The following is an 18,324-nucleotide window of genomic DNA, read 5'->3' on the forward strand; positions in this document are numbered from 1 at the left end:
TTTGGTACATTTGTTGTGTTAATGTCACAACATGGACAGTTGGATATGCCATTCCCTATCATGCAAATTTGGTGTTTACAAGGTATAGGGTGGGTTATGGCATTGTCTCTTTGCAGGCTAAAGAGGCCAAACATTCTGGAGTGAGGGAAGATTTGACCTTAACTAACCAGTCAAATGTAAGCACCACCACTGGTAAATGGTGGCAAGTAATGCGAAGTAATTATGTTCACTCATTTTACCTCCCAGAACATCAACCAATGCCCCCTCTTATACTTCACACTACCAATGACGTTCTCCACCACACTGTTACCAATCAAATGTTTGCAATTGTGGAGGAAATAAAGAAAATGATTTGCTCAGTTGTCAAGTTTGTTTGTCTAATATTGACCTGGTGACTTGTGCAAGCAGCAGAGGCGCGACAGAATCAGTGTTGTGTGCACTAAAACCCATTGTCTGTAAACAGTGCAATACTCGCTTTGCTGATCACTTATCACTGTGGTCTCATCTAAAGTTCTGCAATGCCACTGAGGTAAGAAGTGTAGCTATTAATCCAACTTTGATGACGGTATCTGGTTTAAAGGAAGCTTTACATAATAGAGGATTAAGCACTGCAGGTAATAAGGAAAATCTAGTTAAGCGCCTTGAAGGTGCATTGGCTTGGGAAAGGTAGTTGAATTATTTTTTAATCAACAGCTTAAATCTCCCAAAATATTTGATGTGAAGTGTATTTTTCTTGGTCAAGTTGGTGCACAGTAAGGCACACTTACTATGAGAATGATAACTAAGTTCTCAACAAATTCTGTGTACAAGTAATGTGAGTAATATGCCTACTTAATAAGAAAAATATTTTAAAATTGGTGCAAAATTGTTTAAATTAGCTATGTTTCCTAGACAGGTTAAACCTGTTGGAATGCAAAAGTACTGTAAGTTGTCACCGATATCACTTGGTATGCACTGATATAATTATTACGTAGAAAACTTTATAAACTCATTTTTTTTTTTTTAACTGACTTCCATTTTAGAGGCAGGGTTTCTGCTCTAATGTATTTATGGAATTTTGTACATAAAGGTTTGACCACTAAACCCTTTACATGCTAACAACAGTAGGAATATTCTCCATACTGTTCTCAATACATTTTCCAAGGTGCTGACAAGGAGAATTTGTTTAACAATCAAGAGCTCCTTTAGTTAGTAATTATTTCCTTCATTCTTGTCACTTTATGTTGAATTTGGGGTTAATATTGTAAGAAGAGATTAGATGCTGGTCACTGTTAGGGGTCAAAGGGTTAATAACTAATGACTCAGCATTTTGCATGTTATGTTGACAAAATGCATTTGTTTTACTAATGGATTTGTCTTAAATAAAAGCTACAAAAGGTTGCAGCTTGATAGTTTTAAGAGTAGGATGAAGTATACATAGATAAATGAAATTTGTATTTAAAAGGAGTATTTCTCTACTGATAGGATAATTGCATAGATGAATCAGACATCATTGTTAGTCAAATAATTAACAAGCTTTTAGCTGTTATGTTTAGGTAAAACCATACTTTTAATTATTTACTTCAGTGTATTTCTTTCTACGGGATATAAAGATTAAATTTTCAAATATATGCTTGTATTAATAAACATATTTCCGTCAGAACATTGTCTCAGATTACATTCAGGGTTGTCATTCTTTTGCTATGTGAAAGTTTCATGACAAGGTCTTACAAAACATTAGCGAGTCTTGCTGTTACCTAATTAATTGTCAAGCTAGATCGTATTAAATTCAATAGCTTTTGTAAATTTGAGTCTTTTCCAAATCCTTCTCGTTCATAGCGCGGCACGTAAAATGAGGTTCTAATTATTGGTTATTTAGATCTAGTGAAGCTAACGCGAGAGCCACCAAATCGATTTTACCGCCGTTCGCGTAAAATCAAAATGCAATGGACTTTAAAGTATTTTGTCTAAATATAATTCATCGAGACGGCTAGGGGATTTTCAATTTTTTCATTTTGCACACCTCGAGGCGCTATTTAGGGAGGGCCGCTCTTAAGTAATTAAGTTTAATTTGATCTACGAAAAAATTCGGCCAAAGTCGCTCACCATGTAAAAGTTTGTTTAAAATTACGCTATTTTATTACTTTCTTTGTATTTATATCGCAAGTTATAACCTCAAATTTCTGAAAAAAGGAGCTTCTTCCTGTTCAATGTTGTACACTTTTCTCATCGACAAAATATTTCTATCAGATTTTAAAAACAATTTTCAACTAAAAGACTTGGAAAAAGGACAAAACGGAAACGACACACCAGACCCATATTGCACCCTAATTCTAGCGCATCCCTCAATCCAGTTTAACAGAAATATAAACAACGGTAAATGATAAAATTCAAGCACGGTTATAAAGAACCGGATGTCCTCTATAAAGGCCTTAGAGAATCCATGAGGGTTCGAGAGTTATCTAACACGTTCCTGTATTTTGTGATAATGTGCAGAGAAAAGAGCTGAGGTGTTCACCACTGGTATTTTGTTACTTAATTGAGATAAAGAAACGTGGTTCAGAGACACTAGAATATGGGGTCTGGATTTAGGAAGGACTACTACACGGGATTCGTACCTCCTCTAAAGTCTTGAACTTTTTTTTCAGATCAGCAAGATTTCTAAATTTCGCGTAAGGGATAAGGAGTGAGTAAATTAACAGCAATGGTTTGCAGCGGGAAATATTGGATTAGTCATATAAAACGTCATGATATTGAAAATAGTTTGTTGAAGATTACATAAAACCTGTTTTATTGTGCACACACAGATTCATATGATACGATCAGTCTTATTTCGCAGGACAGGGAGGCCGGAAAAAAATCTGTATCTCTGTTGAGGAATCAGCTGAAGCTTTTAAAAATCAAAAGAAACCTGACATAGTAGTCTTGCATTCAAACTGTATTAGGCAAACTTTGCATATCTTATGATTAGTGATGTTCATTCTTAAGGGTGGATAAGTAGGATTATTCGCACACGGATTTGCCTGAATCGGAATAAGCTGAAAGTTTGAATGTTTTAGATAAGGCTGCTACCATATTCTATTCTATCCTATTCTTTCCGCTATTAGTTTTAAACAATTTTCTTAAAATTTTTACCTAAAATCTGAACAAAATATTTCTGGTTCAAGACTGAACACCTTTTTAATACGTTGAATGTTCCCACCGTCCCACGCAAAATTAAAACTTAGAAGTAAAAAGCTTAGAAAACTTCAAAATAACTTGTAACAAAAGGAAACAAGGTAACCAAGTTCTGGTTACACTGTAACTGAAGAGTCAGAAAACAAATGTAAATCAGAAGCTTTCCTTTTTTCCTTTCATTTCGTCAAGGAGCCTTTGAAATAGCGTAGCATTTTTCGTAATAAGGTGCTGTGATGTAATATAAAAAGCTTAACCCTGTGGAAAGGAAGCTTTTTCTTTGGCATTATGAAATGTAAAGAAAGATCATTTTTCCCAATTTTTGCAATAAATTTACAAATGTCTTTCATCTCTTTTCTATGATGATGTACATAGCCAACGGAGTTTTCTTAGCTATTGTATGTTTTTTAGAATTTCCTAGTTTTAAGTGTAGGTGCGGCTTTATAAAGATGCACAATCCACCCAGTTAGAAGAAGTGGTCCCGGTCATTTCGAGTCCAAAAATCGATTTCGTTAAAACTTTGCCCATGAATCTTTCCTACTTTAAAATTAAACGAAACCTCGTTCGCTTTTCAAACTGAATTGTCCATAATTAAATTTTTCGATCCGGGCGATAATCACGTAACCCCTAATGCGAAGTTCCTTTTTTAAGAGTGGCTATATGGGGTGATGGCTTTTACGGCTAACGGTTGATATTTTGACTAATTCATGGTTAACGGGATAATTCTTTTTTTTTTCATTTTTAGCACCAGAACCATATTATTTCGCATAATTGAGTTGCAAAGCACGAAATAAGGACTCTAACCTTTCGATTTTCTATTGGAAATACGGAAGAAGGTTCTTTTCTTTTTTCCTTTCTTTTTGCGTGAGCGTTGAAAATTGTAATGAGTTTATTACAGCCGATCTCAAGTCTCTTCATCTTCGATGATTTCCTTGCTCTATTATGCTATGTTATAGTATTTTCAATAATTTGAATCTTTTCCTAAATATCATCTCTCGAACCTTACTAAGGCGTAAATCTTCACAAATGATGATTACTCCCCTGACATACCACACCAAGAGATCATAAAATGAGGAAACTTATCCCGGCGACCCATGATGTGTTTTAAATGTCGGAGGACACATCAGTATACAAGTGTATTTTTTTATATTTCCTGACGAAAATTTATCACACATAGAGTTCTAAAGCCGTGACGTCACGTTACCATGGTGCTAAAAAACTCAGTTCCAAACAAAGGCCCAAAACGTGACCGACGCCCTATGCAAAATGTCGGCCCTCTCTATCTCGTCGCTCATTTCTTTCTTCGGAGAAGAGCCGAAGTCAATTACGAAGGGTGAAAACCACTACAAATCAGGCCATGTGGAGTCATTTAATTATAGTCAGGGTATTTTACGAGGAGAAGTGCACGCAAGCATGCGAAACAAAGTCTACAAAGTCACGGTGAGTGGAAATGGTTCCAGAATACTCACTGCAGATGCGGCTTGTCATTTAAGCTTATTTGTTGCTTTGAATTGCTTCTCAGTGAGATTTTTAAGTTAATAGCAGTTCTTTTCCATGATAATTTAATCGTGGAATAACTAGACGCGCAAACTTTAGCGTTGATCCACTTTGTTGTTAAGGTCGTTCGATGTATATCGATGTGTTAGTTCAATCGAGGCATGGAACTGTTCGTTCGTTTGGAGTCTTCATGTATTTAGAAGTCTTTGACAGTTGCTTTTCATGTCCTCACGCGTCTTTTTTTTTTCCGATTTGCTAGGTTTACTTAGATAGCGAGAATGCTATAAGATCAAGTGAGTGCGAGTGTCCAAGGGGGAAGTTTAAGTGCAGCCACGCGGCTACACTTTTCATTCACGGCATCTACAACGTCAGCCGGACAGATGTTGAATGCAATTGGAAGAAACGCAAAGCAAATACACCGCTCTCTTGGCAATCCGTCGAAGAAATGTTTCCTCCCACAAAACAGTATTGCTGCTTATCAAGAAACCCTACTCAATCTGATCGGTCTTCCCTTTACAGAGACCTACAGGAGTATGGAAGATTTACTGGCCTTTGTTGGCTTATGAGCCCTGAACCAGCTACTGTTAGTAACCTTCCCATACCGACAATAGAGGATATCATTTACTCGGAAGAATTTCTTAAATTACAAGGATCACAGCAACAAATTGATTGCCTAGTAAGACAGGCAAAGATTCCTGATGAGTACATCTTAAAAATAAGTGACATTACCATTGGACAGAGAAACAACCCAACTTGGCACTTAGCTAGAAGGGGCAGATTAACAGCAAGTAACTTTGGTTGCGTTTTGAAGGCCAAACGGGTGACCCAGTCTCTCTTGAAGGGCCTTCTTGGAGAATACGATTTGTCTGGAGTTAAGGCTGTACAATGGGGTGTGAACAATGAACAGGAAGCACTCAAAGCATTCACTATGTTGACAGGGAAAACCGTCCAGGAAACTGGTATTTGGTTGGATGCTTCTGGAATCCTTGGGGCCTCTCCGGATGGAATTGTAGATGATGAAACCGTCCTAGAAGCTAAGTGTCCTTACACTGAAAGGAACCTAACAATTGAAGAAGCCATTGCTACTTCACCAACATTTTGCTTAAAAAAAGCACAGGATGGAAATGGATATGTGTTAAAGAAGGACCATGTCTATTGGGACCAGGTACAGGGTGAAATCTTTTTTACACAGCGAAAGTTTTGCTACTTTGTTGTTTGGACTTCTAAGGACGTGGCTGTTGTCAAAATAGAGCAAGATGAAACCTGGGATGCAAATATTCCAGTCTTGAAAGAATTCTATTTTAAACACATTTTTCCCAAGATAGTGGAAGGTGCATTGTAATTTTATTTCCTTAAACAGACATGCGTGCAAGTCTTTTCACCTGAGAGTATTGGTTGTACTGTCTCTGGCTGTAACTTTTCTCGAGCAATGTCAGTGTCACCAGCAAAGATTTGGTAAATGTATTGGACTATTGGGCCAAATTTTAAAGAGATAAACATAAGATTGTAAATTTGAGTAACAAAGAGTGCAGGTTGTGTTGATCTTTATTATTTCTACTAAATGTCTTACAAAATATAATGGCATTCTGACTTTGTTTATATATTAACATAATTGAAAAAAGTTATTCGATTGACTCAGTTCTATCATATGATGACCATTATATTTGTTTACTGATAACAGCCAAACATCCTTTTTGTACTCAGATCACTCAAACTCTGCCCCCTCACACCCCTCTTTGATAAGTGGAAATTGTAAATTTACCAGTGCAGCACATAACTGAAAAATAACATCAGCATAACATCTTAAATAATATGGGATGAAAGTTAAAATTTTGAAATCCTTTAACCTTGCATTTGCCCTCTCTACATGGATCCTTGCTCTGGCAATGGATTTTGTTTTCCTTGCTTCGCTTTCAGTGAAAACACCATTATTCAAAAAAGGTGGAATGTTAAGAGAAACATTATTGGGCAAGATGTCTTGGATAAGAAAGCCTTTGTCGGCCAAAACCATATCCCCTGGAACAAGATGGTTCAACAGACCTGACTGTTGTACTATGGCTTTATCAGAAATGGACCCAGGGTACAATTTGCTAACAAAAGTTATTACTGCATTTGGTGCAACCCCGACAATTACTTTAAATGAGTTCATACCCCTGTAGCTTGAATAAGTGGCATTTTGCAAACTCATTAACCCCGGGGCTGCGATCTCCACATCGGTACAATCAATGACAATTCTACAAGAAGTAAACTCTGAAAAAGAAGATGGTGCACATAACACATTTTTTTGCCTGGACGGAATGGTTGTCATGATGTCATGAAATAATATGGAATGCAAAACATGGACAAAAGTGGTGACAATATTAGCTATTGTTGCAACACTGCAACTGAAAAGCTGGCCAAGGTGCAAGTTGGTATAATTTTGTCTTAGTTTCATTAAAGTAATGAAAATCTGGTCCTCAAAATTAATGGACTCTACTTTCCAACCAGAATAATAAACAATAAAATCTTTGAATCTCAAGGCATGAAGTACTACAATGTTAAAAACTTCTTTTGTTGGAAGCCCTGTTTCCATTCTAAGAACCTCTACACTCAATCCAGAAGCTGAGTAGTGTTTTTGTGTGTAGCTTTCTTTTTCTTGCAGGTCCTGAAGTTCCTCCCTGGCTTGATTTAATTCTGCCTCCAGTATTATCTCATTTGTTGTCTTGTTGCAACTTTCTTGTTTGGTATCATCAGTGTCATTATTAGTGGACTGCTGCTCAGATGTTGTGATTGCCTCAGCCACCATTTCCTGCACCGTCTTCTGTTTAGCTGTTACTTTTCTCTTTTTCTTTGGTGGTCCTCCTTCACCAGGAAATATCTTATCTCGATTTCTTTCGTAAATTGTGGGCCCATTTAATTTATCTCCATCCACAAAATGACAACTGCACACTCTAGAATGCTTGCTTGGTTCTCTGTCTTTCCTCCTATTTCAAAGAAACAGATAACAGAACTTAATCCTAAACACTTGTAAAGATTTAAATTGCTCAAAATTCGTTTCAAACTTTCAGCTAACTCCTGAAGTCCAGAAGCTCTTAAAAATATATTAAATAAATCAGTAAGCCATATGCATTTCATAGCACAAACAACATTGAAATATATGACTCAGTATGGGCACCGAGAAATTTTAAGTTTTGAAAGTAAGCACATGTTAGCACAGTGGCGTTCAGACAAACACATATTCTTTCAGCACAGTTGTATTCGAGGTTTTTCAAAATTTAAAATGTAATGAAAAGCAAATACACAAAAACCTACTCAGTACCCACAAACTTGACACTACATGCGCTTGTTCATCGGTGGAAATCGCACACTCGCAAAAAAATGGCAAATGTTAAGATGTTCTTTTGAGCAAAGCGCTAATTACAAGTGCCGTTTACAAACCTTATCAGACGGATCCATCGCTTGTATTCGTCTTTTTCCTTTTTATCGCTTGGAAATGCAAAGAACTTGCAAGTGTGGCTTTCTGATGAATGACTGCATGTCGGAGCAAAGCAGTACACCATTGTGCTGTTGTGTTCGTTCCGATAAATTTCTTCCGACAAAAAGCGATAATTTTCAAATAGTATTTGACATTTTGACCCTGTGTTCTTCTTCTTGACCTCTTTTGTAATATAACACAAGGTTAATAAACGTTTTAATTATAAGACAAAGCAGAGACAAGCACTACGTGACCCACGCGCAAGAGATTGTCCGAGTTGTTTAGAACTGACTTTTTCAGCGCCATGGCAACGTGACGTCACACTTTAGAACTCTATTCTACTAATGAGCAATTACAGTGGAGCCCTTCAAAACCGGACGCCCTTGGAACCGCAGGAAATGTCCGGTTTTAGAGGGGTGTCCGGTGTACTGAGGTTTATGTACCCATAAGGCAATTTTATGCAGCAGAATGTATTTTCTGACTGTAAGTACCAGTACATGGTACTTACAGTACATGGTAACTACGCTAAGAACCTGTGGACTGGGTTGATATACATATATCATAACGATTGTCTAATTGACGACTACAAAGTGTAGCCTTGTCTATCAATATTCTATTTTAAACAATAGTACATTTTTTTTAACTTTGGTGAATATGAGATAGAATAAATTTATGAAAATCATATATTTTGAACTGCGGTATTTGATACGTATGATGCACGATCCTCGCAGTAGATAGCGCTATTTAAGCAATAGCGAAAATCAGACCTGAAAAAAATCAGGCCTGTACGGGACTCGAACCACTGACCTCTGCGATACTAGTGCAGCGCTCTTACCAATTGAGCTAACAAGCCAACTGAGAGCAGGCCGTTAAGTTGATTCGTAATGAACCCGTGAAAGTGATAAATGAGATAGAATAAATATATGAAAATCATATATTTTGAACTGCGGTATTTGATACGTATGATGCACGATCCTCGCAGTAGATAGCTCAATTGGTAAGAGCGCTGCACTAGTATCGCAGAGGTCAGTGGTTCGAGTCCCGTACAGGCCTGATTTTTTTCAGGTCTGATTTTCGCTATTGCTTAAATAGCGCTATCTACTGCGAGGATCGTGCATCATACGTATTTGGTGAATATGTCTGATCGTTTCAGTGTAGTAACTATTACAACTATCTCTTCAACACTTTCGTTTTCCCTGTGCATTGTCCTTTTACATTGCCTGCAGGATTATAATTAGGAGGAATAGTCTTCACTTTTGACTTACAGATATCCTAGGTTGGTATTCTTCATGAATATCTCTTTTGGTAAGTCCTCCAACTGGTTGTTGAACAAGTACCTGTCAACAAACGATGGCAGTTAGTTTGTGTAACGCGCGTTCAGCTACATTGCTGATATAAATGCATTATCGTTATCATCAATACCTTCAAGTGGTGAGATATGTTTTGCGTAAGAAGCAAAGCTACTGATACTGCAAGAGATTCATATTTTGAGAATGTGTCCACTGCATTATTACATTTCGTTGATCGTGCGGAGCCGATATATCAGACATCCATCCATGCAACATGTATTAGCCATTAGCCAATCCTCTTTCTGAGAATCCACAGGGCGTTCGTGCTTTCTTTGGTGGCATTTCCTTTACCATTAAGAAATGAACTCAGGACACAGTCATTTTGTCAAGGAGCATCTGAAATAGCGTATCAGTTTTTCGTAAAGAGGTGCTGCGCAGTAATGCAAAATCAAAAGCCTAACCCTGTGGAAAGGAGGCTTTTTCTTTGTCATTATGAAATGCAAGGAGAGATAATTTTTTCGCAATTTTGGCAATTAACTTACAAATGTCTTTCACTCGATTTCTATGATGACATTTTGGCCAATTTACGGTTAACGGATACATATTATTTTCATTGTCGGCACTGGAGCTAAATGATTCGCATAATTGAGTTGCAAAGCACGAAATAAGGACTCTAAGCCTTCGATCTTTCTTTTGGAAATACGGAATGTTTATTTTTCTTCCTTTTTTCCTCGAGCTTTGAAAATTGTGATGAGTCTATTACAGCCAATCTCAAGTCTCTACATCTACGATGATTTCCTTGCTCAGTTCTGCTACGTTAATAGTATTTTCGACAATTTCAATATTTTCCTAAATATCATCTCTCGAACCTTACTAAGACGTAAATCTTCAGAAATAAAGATTACTCCCTTAGCTTACCGCACCAAGAGATTATAAACTGAGAAAACTTATCCCCGTGACCCATGATGTATTTGAAATGTCACGCCATGCTGGGAAGTTATTTTTATTTATACCTCCCATGATAACGCAGTTAACGATCTCGCTATAATCTGTCCTTGGGTTTTTCGGTGTTTAAGGTTTCAGATTAGTTTTTAAAAACCTTAACTGCTCATTGTGATAACAAATTTAAAAATGCTTGCCTCACCATTCGAATACATATGCATTATTGACCAAATCTGTTCGTTCAAGATGGCTGGATATTGGCCTCGTCCTTTTATAGTTTTTTGCGTTTTTGTGGTCCGAGACAAAATTGAAATCCATTAAAACGCGAAAAAAAGAACAAGGCCAATATCCAGCCATCTTGACCGAACAGGTTTGGTCAATAACGGATTTGTTAGGTTGCAAAAGATGTTCAACATAATAAGAATAAGCAATGACTTGTTTATTTCGAGAGCCGGAAAAGAAATCAAACAGTGTTTGTAACGCAATAAACCCATGAGAGTCGTTTAGTGTATTCTTTGTTCTTCGCCTTTTTTGCACTCTGAGTGGTCATCTTTGAAAAAAAAAAATTTATGAACTTTTTAGGTTTGCTCCACGCAATCCTTTTCTTGAGCTGGATCATGGCACGTGTAGACAATCTCGTTTGTTTTTAAATTTCAAATTTCAATTTCCGTATTCATGCATGGTGCGTGTGATTATACAAATTAACCAATCACTTTAAGAAGGCCGAGACATTGGGGTTTGCGGTGTTGCGGTCTTGACCCTTTTTGAATGCTCTATTGCGGTGAAGAACAACTCACATTGCAGTTTTGCACTGATCTCAAAGCTTACGATGTACAATGTTTGTAATTTTAAATTGACGGTGTTCGGTAAAATAGAACATTTCCAGTGTTGCAAGTTCCAGTGTTGGAGAATAACTTCGTTAGATTTTCTGACCTGTAGTTAATTGTCGAACAAAACTAGCTAATCTTTAATAAACGTTGACTGATTAACCCCAGGTTGTGTTCGTTAATATCTTACTTGACCTCTGGACCACTGCAACACGCATTATAGGCCAGCCACAGACCAGCGCATGGTAACGATGATTGAGTGCGGATCAGGTAAAACCTGTGACTATATCACACTGTCGGCGCGTTGATAATATCCCTTGCGGAGATGCGGTGTTTGTTCCGAACAAATGGGGGATCTGAATACCGCAAAGAGAATAGAGTCTAAAACTGACGTGCACGTTTGCTGCGTCTCTTGATTGTTGTTATTGTTGTTGTTTTTATTATTATTACTATTATTACGGGGTTAGTTTGGTTTCTTTTTTTTCCTTTTGACTTTTCCTTTACGCCAACTTTTTATCCCTTAATTTAGAATTTTATGAGGTTTTCGGGGCTTTTATTTCAGCCGAATTTTTTTTTTTTATTACAATTTAATGACACATATAACTTACTTACTTACTTACTTACTTACATTAATAGATAATAATACAAAAGAGTAAAAAGAAAGGTGCCATAAGGATGGTCCGCAAAAGAGATAAATCCCCATGCACGGCAGACCACCTTTAACAAAAAAACAAATCCAAACTCAAAATCAATCAAATCTTGCAGTCAAATAATCCCTTACACCCCTTTTAAAACAAGAAACACTTGGAGCCTGACGGACCGATAGTGGCAGCCCATTCCACATGTGGACAATCCTATTAAAATAGCAAAACCTAAAAGTATCAGTCCTCGCGTAGTTCTTTTTTAATTTAAGTTCGTCCTTACCCCTCAACGAGTATCTTTCCGAATGTGAATAAAATTGGATATAGGAGGATATATCTATATTAATATACCCATTAAGAACTCTATAAAAAAATAGTACATCAAAAAAGAAGCGTCTGTCCTCTAGAGATAACAGGTTCAGTTTTTCTTTACGAGTGTTGTAATCATCATCAGTTTTTAGAATAAACTTGGTGGCTCTTCGCTGAATCCTTTCCAATTTATTAATGTTTCTAGCCGTGAAGGGTGACCAGACAATAGTACAGTATTCCAATTGGGACCTTACCAAGGCACAGTACAGCCTTCTTAACATGTTAACATCTTTCAGACCCTTGCATGTTCTTTTAATAAGGCCAAGAATCTTGTTAGCCTTGCTTGATATGTTGTCAACATGAGCATTCCAGGACAACTTGTTACTAGTAACTAATCCAAGATCACAGAATTCAGATGTTTCTTCCAGAGAGCTCTCATTCAGCTTAAGGTCAGAACGAAAAGGCATACTTTTTTTCGTGATACGCATCAATTTGCATTTCTTTACATTAAAATCCATTAGATTTCGCTGACTCCAGATGTGTAGATTATTCAGGTCAGATTGAAAATCATGTTGGTCTGATGTACAGTTTATCAGTCTTGATGTTTTACAATCATCTGCGTACAGTGCGATTGTGTTTCCAGGCATAACCACATCAGGCAAATCACTAATAAATATTACAAAAAATAATGGCCCTAGTAGGGAGCCCTGTGGTACACCAGATGGGATAACAGACCAGGTAGAACTCTGTCCTTCAATAACAACCCTTTGCTCTCTGTGGGTCAAGTAATCCTCGCACCATCTTAGTAGGCTACCAGAGATGCCGAAATTACACAACTTCAGAAGAAGTATATCATGTGATACTCTGTCAAATGCCTTAGAAAAATCTAAGAACACGACATCCACCTGTAGTCCATCATCCAAGGCCTTTGTCCACTGATGGTGTGTTAATACCAACTGGGTAGTACACGAGCGACTCCTTTTGAAACCATGTTGCCAATCTGTCAGGTAAGGGGCCACATGAGAATATATGGCATTATATACAATCTTCTCTTGGCATTTACTTGGAATCGATAACAGGGATATAGATCGATAATTCTCTACCACATCTTTAGCATCTGATTTAAACACAGGAGTGACATTAGCTCTTTTCCATGAAGAAGGAACTCTCCCACACCTGAACGACAAGTTAAACAGTAGAACCAATGGGTAAGATAGCTCCTCTGCACATTCCCTCAATATCCTCGCAGGAATGCCGTCTACTCCAGTTGCTTTATTAATGTCCAAGTTGCAGTGGATATTCTTAACTTCACTGTACGAGGTGAAAACATCCATCAATAAGTTAGGATTAATCACATCAACATGAGAGCTGCCAGAGTTTGATGTTTTTGTAGAGAAAACGGAGCTGAAGAATTCATTGAACAGGGAAGCTTTTTCCACAGGATCTTTGGCAGACCTGGCTTTGCCAGAGTAAGTTATTACTTCTGGCAGTCTCTTGCTCTTGGACTTAAGGGAATGAAAAGACCAAAACTTCCTTGGATTAGTCTTCAGCTTATCCGATAGAGACTTTAAGTACTGGAAATACTTAAAGGAGATAAGACGTTTGGTCTGTTTCCTAAGAAGTTTAAACTTTGTTGTCACCTCAAGAGAAGCATTGGCCCTTAAACGCTTCCACAAGACTTTCTTTTTCCTCACTAACTTTAAGACCTCTTTATCTATCCATGGAGGTCTTGGCTTGCGTCTAAGCTTCATCTTTGATACATGTTGATTGACTGCCGCGAGAACAAGATCTTGGAAATTCGCCGTACCTGAGTCAATATCCTCACAGGATATGTAGGAATCCCATAAAATGTGAGAGAGTGTATTTCTTAGACTATCAATGTCAGCTTTATCATATCGGTAAACTAATCTTTGACTGTTTTTCGGCCTGTTGAACTTTTTCTTGATCGCGAAACAGACTGGGAAATGATCTGAATCAAATCCATTTGGGTGCACAGTAGTTCCTTCGATGAGTGATTCATGATTCGTCAACACAAGGTCTAAGATGTTACCAGATGATAAGGTATTAGTGGCACTGGGACGAGTGATATATGGGTTTGTTTGGGTGAGAAAATGGTTATCCAGGATTTCACAAAAATTTTCAGTCAAATTGTCTAAAATAGTTGGTGATCCAGTAGACAAATCGACACAGGGAAAGTTAAAATCGCCAGTGATAATTAAATCAGCGATTCCTGTACCAGAAGCTTTATTGAGAAATCTTCTAAATTCATCCAAGAACGTCTCTTCAGCGTCTGGTGGTCTGTAAAAAACTGCAAATAATAGACATCGTGTATTACTGGTCTTTAATTCACAGGCTAGCATCTCCGCATTTACCTCAAGATCGTATCTCCGTACACATGGCAGGTGTGATTTAGTTGCGAGCAACACTCCTCCACCACGCCTACCACGTCTATCCCGACGAAGGATACTATAACCCTCAAGATGTAGATCACGGTCATCAAATTCATTGTCTAACCAAGTCCCCGTCAAGGCAACAATGTCAAAGGAGTCCATTAATAACAAAGCATTCAGGTCGTTGATCTTGTTACGAATACTCCTCGTATTTAATAATAAGCACTTGGAGAAGCCATTAGCAGAGTGAGGGGAAGATTCCGCAGAGACATCAGAGCTTAAGCTTACATTCTGCCCAGTTGAGAAGGACGACTCAAAGAATGAAGCAGTGAAGTTAAAAGGCCACCCACAATTTTTGTCACAGAACCACTGCTCATCAGAAGACCCAAAGTCAATATAGGCCTGTAGATCCATGGTAATGCACTTTAGGTGGAACCATTTGTTACAACCATCGCAGAGAATCCCTTTCTGATTGGAGCGAACAGGCTTCGCACATACATCACAAGGGCACTTCCAAAGAGGTTTTTTGCGAGTTGTGGATAATCCCGGAGATAATGACTGTTCTGGTCCAGGGTTTATTTCGATGTCTCCACATTGTACCAATCTTGAGATATTGAATGTAGAAACAGAATTGGGATATCGAGTCAGGTCTGTACCAAAATATCCCTTCGCACGTGTTCCAAGATGGCGGACTCGCGATGTCAATACAACAAAGAAGTTTCGAGTCGTCTCCAAGTCTATGAGCTGTTTACTATACTAATCGCGTTTTGGTCCCTTGATAGTTTGGTTAGATTGACGCCTCCGTGTTTAGTTAGGGCTTTTTAGATAGAAAATGATAGTTAAAGTTTTAATTCAGGATAAGACCGCGTATAATCAAGTTCCTTTTTGGAATAAAAGACAAGTTTCGACCGTAATTCTCGATAAAGTAATCAAGACCGGCGAGCAACAGTAAGCAATAACTTAGTTTATGATTATGTCACATACTGAATCAAAGCGACACTTAATTAAGAAATAGAAATATGTACATATATGTAGAGGTTACGAGTATTACAATAATTAGTTCAAAAATATGTATAAATATCGTCCTTATTCGTAATTGATGAAGATTCCTTTGAATAAGATATACTGCTCAAGATCAGTTTGTTTTTCTTCAGTTTTTCTTTGAAAGCTTCAAGGCTGGACGCCTCCTTTATGCTGTCCGGGAGGGTATTCCAAGCAATGGCAGCCCTATGTTTAAAGGTCAATCGTCCTGTTTCAGTTTTTGGTCTTGTTACATTTATGTTCAAGGATTTTCTAAGGCTATACACTTGGGCACTTTTTGTAACTAGTTTATTAAGTAGATCATTATTGAGCCCATGGAATGATTTGTAAGTTATTGATAGGATCCTTTTTGTGTAGAAATGGGAAAGGGGAGACCAACCCTTTAGATTTCTCAAGTCATTTATGGTTGTTTCCCTCGGTAGATTATAGATTAGCCGCGCAGCTCGTGCGTGAATACGCTCAAGTTTCTCCAGTAAGGCCGAAGAGCATTTCTTTTGGTTCCTTTAATTGTCACGTGTTCTTTTCCAAAGTTGAGACTATTTTTAAATCTATGTGTAATGTATAGTAGTATTCACGAGTGGAAACGAATGCAACGGATGTAATACACTCGGGACCCACGGATTTGCATGTATATATGTAGCATTTATTTCATTTTTTGCAGTAGTTCTTTATTGGTTAAGAGTAAGTGTATAAAGGACGTGAGTAAACTGTTTTCAATTTAACTGCGGTTTATTACATTATATATGTTCGCACAATACTCTGGTACTTTCTTCAAATAGAGATTTCAGTTCTCTGCTTTGATACAAGAACGTTCCAAAGAATAGGATAAGAAAGAAAGGGAGAGAGATCCTTGGTTTCACGGTCTATAGCACGTGCGTGTATCAATCAGGGAATCGAGATTCAATTCCAGGTTGAAAAGAAACATTTGCAGCGAAAATGATTTTTCTTTTCACTTTTGTATGATATTTCCTTGATATATCAATCCGGAAAGTAAACACAGGGAATTTTATTCAGGAGTACATGTATCTAGATTATAAATTTTTCTTTCGTCGGAGGGCACATTTATGCAAGTGTATTTTCTTATATTTCCTGACGAGAGTTTATTACACATTCTAAGAGTGAGTTGTAATTTGATCAAGTACATAAAGAGGTCATGTGCAAGAGTGTTCATCCCAGGTTTGCAGATTTAAGATAGTGTATACGGTTACGATAATTCCTACCCTTGTAAAATGAACCCAGCTGCTGGCGATACATCTGGATGTGAGCACATTTGGATGACCCCGCGGAGAAGCTATTACGGTTTAGAACTTATCGCCGATGTTGTAGATCGAATCTTTGACAAGTTAAAGAGCAATATTGATACTTAACTTGGTGCCTTTAGATTCCTTTCCAAAGTATCATATCCGGATAAGGATATCGTATCCTTTCCGGATAGCTGTGGACATCACCTTATTTTCCCCCTAGGATTTATGATTACTTGACCCGTAATTGATTTAGGTAAACTTTATAACTTTGCGTCCTCACACACAACAAAGTTCTGTGGAATCCTACCGTCTTTGTAGTACAAATGTAAATATTTCACGGAGTTTTTCTTTAGGTGACAGAATGTATCAAAGAGTTGTAATTAAGGGGGGGAAAGGGTAGGGAGACGATGTTAACTTTAACGATTTACGATGAATCGTTCTCTATTTTAATGGTTGATGGTTTAATTCTAGGTCCTTGACCGTTGAATTATACTAGGAAGATATCAAAACTTTCTGTTTTTTAACATAAATAATTTCTCCAGTGATTTTCAGATCAAGCGTTTCTCTGGAGAAATGCATTGAGGCCTGAGTCGAAGACCCTTGACAATTGGTAGATGCAAACAATATCTTAATTCCTGTCAGCATAGTCACAGAATCAGATGGCGAAAGAGATTAAAAGGCTGCGGAGGATTACCGTACGTGAACACAGGCTCGCGCCTGCACTCTCTTGCTAAAAAATGAATGGAAATTAATCATAGGATAGTTATAAAATAAAAAAAAACCCGTTCTGGCTTTCTGTTATGTCGGCTGAAAATGTTGGCTGAGAGATTATCCTCAAAATTTCATATTTCCCCTGGAAGCTTCGCTCCTTGGCTTAATATTCATTTTTTGGACAATCTCTCAGCCACGGACATTATCAGCCGGCATACCAGCCGCCCCGAGGGTTTATTTACTAAATACCACAGATATTTTTAAAATGAAGAATTGAATTGGGGATGGTGAACAGTGTACAATTATGATAAGATCTGAAAAAAAAATGCATTAATGTTTCATAGTTCGCACTTCATGCAGTCTCCTACTATCCCGGTATCTATTTTATTCGTGAGCTTTTGTGCTTAAAAAAGATTGGTGTGAAAAAAAAAAAAAAAAAAAGGAAGAAAAAAATGATTGGAACAATTTTCAGAATTTTCACCCGGAAATATTGTAATTGTTGCAGATCTAAAGTAGTAAAAATCATTTTTGTTCAATTAATTGATTAATATATTAATTATATAACTACGATGGTGTAGTGTACTAGGAACTAGCCTACATCCGGGAACTAGAAGGGACGTCTTGTCATTAAAAGGAGCGAAGCTGTTGACTGTGATTGCTGACTTTGTGTAGTTTTATTTCGGTTACAAACACTACAGATGGTTGTCGCTATGTAAATTCTTCACGTTACTATCTTAGAGGTCATGTGACGACGCGTTCACGGTTTCAGCAGATTCAAACACGAAGGCGCGCTATAAATAGGTCGGCTCTGCCCCTTGATTTCAGC

At 37.6% G+C, this 18,324-nt stretch overlaps 3 protein-coding genes across 3 annotated transcripts; 1 reads left to right on the plus strand and 2 right to left on the minus strand.

The window, feature by feature from the left end:
• The first annotated feature begins 4,404 nt into the window (after positions 1-4,404).
• Positions 4,405-6,284, plus strand: LOC148737726 (uncharacterized). The gene is made up of 2 exons (XM_088748221.1): positions 4,405-4,593; positions 4,910-6,284. The coding sequence occupies exons 1-2, from the start codon at positions 4,420-4,422 to the stop codon at positions 5,990-5,992; spliced, it is 1,257 nt and encodes a 418-aa protein (XP_088604347.1). The 5' UTR covers positions 4,405-4,419; the 3' UTR covers positions 5,993-6,284.
• On the minus strand, positions 6,178-8,446 carry LOC148737727 (uncharacterized). Its single transcript, XM_088748220.1, has 2 exons — positions 8,068-8,446; positions 6,178-7,613 (listed from the first exon to the last, which is right to left on the minus strand). Exons 1-2 carry the CDS (start codon positions 8,187-8,189, stop codon positions 6,356-6,358), a joined length of 1,380 nt encoding a protein of 459 aa, XP_088604346.1. The 5' UTR covers positions 8,190-8,446; the 3' UTR covers positions 6,178-6,355.
• Positions 8,447-11,950: 3,504 nt separating this feature from the next.
• LOC148737728 (uncharacterized) lies at positions 11,951-14,916 on the minus strand. Its single transcript, XM_088749336.1, has 2 exons — positions 12,367-14,916; positions 11,951-12,016 (listed from the first exon to the last, which is right to left on the minus strand). The coding sequence occupies exons 1-2, from the start codon at positions 14,914-14,916 to the stop codon at positions 11,951-11,953; spliced, it is 2,616 nt and encodes an 871-aa protein (XP_088605462.1).
• Positions 14,917-18,324: the final 3,408 nt, after the last annotated feature.

Source organism: Stylophora pistillata, chromosome 2 (assembly GCF_964205215.1).
Source record: "Stylophora pistillata chromosome 2, jaStyPist1.2, whole genome shotgun sequence".
NCBI classification, from domain to species: domain Eukaryota; kingdom Metazoa; phylum Cnidaria; class Anthozoa; order Scleractinia; family Pocilloporidae; genus Stylophora; species Stylophora pistillata.